The following is a 6,000-nucleotide window of genomic DNA, read 5'->3' on the forward strand; positions in this document are numbered from 1 at the left end:
AAATCGTAATTAGTTCACAATTTATGCGGAACCGTTTCCGCATTTTTCCCGTCGAGTATCACGTCCTCGCCGGGCTTTATTTTTTATGTTTGCGCTTCCAACCACGTCCTGGTAAAAATTATTGGCTGCCATGGGTTTCCCTCTTGTTTCTCTTGTACACATTTTTTTTATGAAAATTCTATGAATTTCCAATCCCAAATCGGATTACGGCATTAGCTCGCTGCGAGGCAGTGAGTATGAAACTGTAATAGCAACATCAACCAAAAGATGATAAAACTTTCACCAAAAGGAAGGTCGAGGGATGCCCCACAAATATTCAACACAAAATAAAAGCCAGCTCCAATGACTTGAGCTTTTGTCACAATGATATGCAACTTGGGGCCACCAATACTGGGCACACTTATCCTGATCCAATGTCAGATGGACCGAAATTGGCCACCAAAGGAATGGAAGGATAAAGGCACTGTGTAAAAAGCGCATAATTGAGCTGCGATGCAATTAAGCAGTTTCCGACAAGTTGCCGTCAAATATTTTCTGGCCCGGACAGGGCCAGTTGCTCCTTTGCTTCCCCTTTCTTCAATGTCTCTCATCCTGCCAGGATGCATCCGCCCGTGCATCCGATCCGGGTACTTTGACGAGCACACTCAACCGGATAATGGAAAGCTCAGACTTTGAGCTGCCCACAGAACTGTTTAGTAGCTGCTTCAAATTACCCAGAAAATGTTCTATGGAATTACAAAGTTTTCCCCAAAATAGTTGGTAATTAGGAAAAGTTGTACAATTAATAGCAAAAGTCGCTGATGGTTGGTTGGCGAATTTTAAATTATGACTAATATTGCATGTTATTAAGGTGTATTTAATTTTTAAATTCCAAGCTCAAGGATTTAGATTCTAGAACCTACCTAAATTTAAGAGTTAGTTCTACCAAGTCTTTAAATACAAAACACACATTCTCCTTATCCTAGCTGGGCCATAGTTGACAAACGTTTCTGGCTTTTAAACGGTTTTGTTTGTGTTTCCCTTCTCAATTTGCCACAAAGTAGTTGCCACCAAAGGAGGACGCTGGGAATGGCCAGGAAGAGGAGATGAAATTTACTTTAACGAACTCAAATTCCGTGAAGCTTTTGACTTGGCCAGAAATTAACTCACTAGCTTACGATGGCCCAGAGAAAGTCAAAGCCGAAAGCCGGTGCAGAAATGCAGCAAAAAATACTTGGCTTTGATTCCTTGGACGCCCTTTGCCTTTCTATCGTTTTTGTTTTGTTTTATCTCCTCTCCTCCCTCACTCCCTTTCATTCATTATGCCACGACTCCCACTTGGCCTGGGAAGCTCCCCAATGCGCCTCCATTTATCACAGTTTGTGCGCATTTGTCGACTGCCTTATCCCAAGTGGGTGGCCTAACATCCGCTGCCACTTTGACAGGCCGAGCCGAGATCCCTAGGGAAAGGTCCTGAGACAAAAAAGAGAAATTTGCCAAGAGTCCGTTGAGAGCTAAAAGGGTAAGCGAGGGGCAGGAAGGATATGCGTCAGTAGGAGACTGAGGAAAGTTGTCAAAGGGAACGCCCTGCTCGGCGGAAAAATGTCTTTTAATTAGTGTTTAATTGAATTGCAAACTGGAATTTTAATCGAAATTGCAGCTGGTGGGTGGCCGAGCTAGTTCTCGACTTTTCCGCCCTGTTAGAGTCCAAAGTTTGTATTGTCCACTGAGCTAAATGGTCTGTTTGCTTAGCCCCCTCAGCTGGCTTTGGGACATTGATAGCTCAAATTCACTTCCCGCTTTCTCCGCAGGCACTTTTTCGGCCCTGCGGCTAAATGAACATAAAAAATCAAGCAAGGACTTCAAGTTGTTTCTGTAAGTAATAATAGACTTCATTGATTTAAAAGCCAGTATTTAAAGGGACAGGTTAAATACTTTCATACAAAAAAACGTCAAGCAGATTCATTAAGTGTGTGGAATGTCCCGTTGAAAGGGATTATCCTTGTGTCCATAGTCGCTCGCTGGCATCCTTTAAAATGCAGACCAAATTGCTGAGCTCCCCTCGGCTGGTCCCTGTTTAATTGATTATAATTACATACATGTCCTAATGCAATTCATCAAACGCGTATTCTCTCCGGACGGTCCGGTATCCAGAGCCTCCCAGATCCTGCCTTCCAGCAGGACTAGCTCGCTGCCTCGCATGCCTTTGACGACAATAATGAGCATAATGATGGTGGCGGGGCTGCAGGCCAAGCGGATACTGCTGTTAATGCCACAATAAAGACCGCAGCATGGATTCCGATGGCCCGGGGGCCGCTAGTTGGAGCTCCAAAGGCTGAGACTCCCAGAATCGGGCTCACGTACAAATTGCATGATTACTATCAGGGATAATTAATGTTGATGCCGGCGAGACTCAAACATGTTAGTTGCCGGCGGGTAGCGCAACAAAAGACCAACTATTATAGCCGGGACTATGTACGTATTTAGTTCTGACCGGCCAAGTCCTTGGGCCACATGCTGGCCGAGTTTGTTGATGTGGGGCTTCCCAGCTCGACGGTTGTCAAGTGCAGCTGGCCGATAAAGTCAATCTATTTGCCAAGTTTAAATTAAGCCATAAAACGGGCCCCCGGATGTCTAAAGCAGGCTCTCTCGGATGGCCCTATTGAAAGTGTAGTCGGCAACCACTAATGTAAATCAATTCGCCTCACATAATGCCACTGCATAAATGCCAAATCATGGCAAATTACGTATTTGTATTCATCGGCTTAGCCATACCCCAAATACAGGAAAATGGCAATTGAATCGGTAAAATTAACAGAATGAGGTGCCAGCAGACTAAGCATGTGCCAGCCAGCACCCACAATTCAGAAATTATTTGCCATAAAGGCCGCATCAAACCAAATGTAATGCAATCAGGGGTATTGAAGCTAATGAGCTACTTAACCGACATCTGGAATCCCATCCAGGATATTACATGTGGTGAATCGAAAGACCTCACGAATGAGGTCGAGGAAACAGAATTAATATTGAACTGCAAACCAATAGTATCCAGGCGAATGTCCTAAAGTCCTTTTTAATACCCACATTTCATATCATTTCTAAAATCTCTTTATTAAACACATATATACATATAGATATATATAGACAGAATTCTAGCTACCAAGAAGACTAGATAGTATTGTATCAAAGTTTATGCAATGGGCCATGAGGTCCTTGACGTCTCTTGCTGGGAACAAATATCCCAGGAAATCGACCAATTCGGGTTGACGGGTTACAACGGCCGAATAGTCCTCATACGAGATAACACCATCCTTGTCCAGGTCGAACTTTTTCATTAGGAACTCGGTCATATCCTTTAACAGAATAGATCAAACAAAAAGGATTTAAAGTAAATAAAATAGCTCACCAATTTGAGCTCGTTGAGTTCTTCCTCGTCATCTCCATGAAAGAATGCATCGCAAGCCACGCCGACTTGTTCCCGATCAATGACATCCGTGCCCTTTGTATTGTAAACCTGCAAGAAAAGGATTCTGTGTTCTCAGCCCAATACGATCTGGTCCCGGAGTGATCAGACTCACCTCGAAGGCAAAACGCATCCGCATTTCCAGATTCTTGGTTGTATAAATTTCAAAAAGCGAAATCCATGCCTCCGGACTTATGTATTTTATATCCTTGGTCATTGTCGCCATGGTGCGGTCAACTACCTTGACATTGCCCACGTTGAAGAGCGCCAGGAAGATTTGGTACATCTGCTTCTTGGTCATTTTCCTTGCCGTAGGACCGTTCGCCTTAACGAACTTGTAATAGATCAGGATCAGGCAAGTAACTTCCGAACTTTTCAGACCAGTAGAGGCTGTCAGTCTCTTGATCACCGGACCATAGATGGCAGAGAAACGACTATGCTCCATAGGGTCCATAGATGCATCTAAATATGACATATTTATATTTTTTTATTCTTCGATTTGGCCCGGGTACGGATATTGAATTATTTTATTCCAGGACTATATTGAAAGTCACTCGATTTGATTATTTGCAATTTTTATATGCGCTTCTTCTTCAATCATCTAGAGATTCGACTTGTTATTTTTTTGTGGTTTTTATGTTTTATATTTGATGTAAAGTATATTTTATTAAATATTAGAAACTTGTAAATATTAACTTGTAACTTATAACAGTGTTTCGTGTAGTGGTTGTGGTTGTCTGGAGTTGTAGTTTTGAACTGAATAAATGAACGTTTCAACCTTGAATGACAAACATGATATTGAAGGCCTACTTGACAAAGAAATCTTAACATTTTATGTTATATGTAAAATTGCATAAAACTTTATTATCCAAATTTAAGAAAACAAAACCTGTAACGGTTTGGCACATGTCCTGAAGGTACTTCGATCTACTAACAGGCTCCAGCCGTGCTCAGGGAAAGTGGGAGTGGTCCTTGTACCTTCAGTAGGGACATGGTCGTCACGCGAATCGTCGTAGATCGAATCGAAGCAAAAGGGACTGGGAGAAGGATACCCAAATAGCATTGTGAGGGGGGGGATAACAAAAAAAAGGTTCCTTGCTGAAAGATTTGTTCGAGGTGGCTAAATGTTGTGGCTACATAGGTGGCGAGATTCTTCCGGTGCCCAAACAAAAGATCTATTACAAACTCATTTTAGTTAACGTTATAATTCTGGAAAATCTCTTATAAAAATAATTAACATAATTAAGTATTCATGTTTTACAAGAAGGTGGTTTTCATTAACCATAAGAATAAAAAGGTATCTAAATTATAATAATTCAAGGGTGATGCTTAAAGATAATAATTCAAATTTGGTGCTTAAGAATAAGAATAATAATCGCTTAAGAATTAAGGAAGTAATTAAGGAAGTATTAAAATTAAATAACTACATGATATTAAATGACAGTATTAAATGATTCAAGAATTGATAATTTTAATTTTAATTGAATTTGCTTAGAAATAATAATTCAGAAATTATAAAAAAATTATATATATAAAAATTGATAATTATGGATTTTTAAGTTTTTTTTTCTTTTTCATTTGGTAAACTTTACGTTAGGGTATTTGAATTTCATGGTTTCTTTGTCCCTTCGCTGGGAATAGTTAAGAATGTATTTACGTGGTTTTGTATTTATTTTTATATAAAAAAAAATACATAAAAAAATCCAAGACTCCACAGGCAGGGGGGGAGGGGGTTGATGCTACCGGCGGGATTTTAGCGACGGGTCGTAAAAATATGATCCCTGATGCTTGGGGAGATCTCCTGTAGAAAAGCCTACCGTGGCACTGTGGTGCTCCCGTTGGATGGATGCCGGGGTTAGGTCAGGTGGTACCTCCAAATCCACTGGCATCGATGGTCATCCAACAGCAAAAAATCCGCTAAACGGGAAAATAAACACTAAGCCAATGCAGGGAATGGCGTGGAGCTTAATATTTTCTCACCTCTATTTAAAAAAAAAAACACACACTAATAAATATTTTTTTTTCCACGAGGTTGGGTCACTGGTCTTAGTATTATTCTGCACGAATTTAGTGGTCTGCCCGCAGCGAGATTTAGAGGAAAAGTGAACTCAGGTGGCAGACAGGAAATGCCACTTTATGGTTGTCACCTTTTGACAGGTGCATACGCGGGTGGGTGAATTCCAAAAAGGGTGCAGCTGAGGGGGGGGGTGAATGTCAGTTGGGGTCAGCTGAGCCTATCGATATCTATTATCAGCTGCATTGGGGTCTAATAGGTGAACAAGACCATATGTTATTGTTTTTGTTTACTATTTTTAAAAAAAATTTTTATTAATCTTTTATTTAATTTAGTTCAATTCCTCGGTCCAACGAGCGACCCCCACATCACAGGTTTTATTTTGGTATTCATGCCTAAATAAAAGCTGAAAAATGGTCGGCGAGTTGGAATTAGGCCTTCCAAATATCCTTAGCATGAAAATTGCCTAGATCCTTCCCCTTAAGATCTTCCAATCTATAAATGGCAGAGCCAACTTTTTGTTTTATCCTAGCTTTGATGCCGA

General features: G+C 40.8%; 1 protein-coding gene across 1 annotated transcript; it reads right to left on the reverse strand.

The window, feature by feature from the left end:
* Nucleotides 1–3,088: 3,088 nt before the first annotated feature.
* Nucleotides 3,089–4,230, reverse strand: LOC108127861 (calaxin-like). Its single transcript, XM_017245158.3, has 3 exons — nt 3,558–4,230; nt 3,386–3,493; nt 3,089–3,332 (listed from the first exon to the last, which is right to left on the reverse strand). The coding sequence occupies exons 1-3, from the start codon at nt 3,915–3,917 to the stop codon at nt 3,132–3,134; spliced, it is 669 nt and encodes a 222-aa protein (XP_017100647.2). The 5' UTR covers nt 3,918–4,230; the 3' UTR covers nt 3,089–3,131.
* Nucleotides 4,231–6,000: the final 1,770 nt, after the last annotated feature.

This window comes from Drosophila bipectinata, chromosome 3R (assembly GCF_030179905.1).
Source record: "Drosophila bipectinata strain 14024-0381.07 chromosome 3R, DbipHiC1v2, whole genome shotgun sequence".
In the NCBI taxonomy this organism is placed as follows: domain Eukaryota; kingdom Metazoa; phylum Arthropoda; class Insecta; order Diptera; family Drosophilidae; genus Drosophila; species Drosophila bipectinata.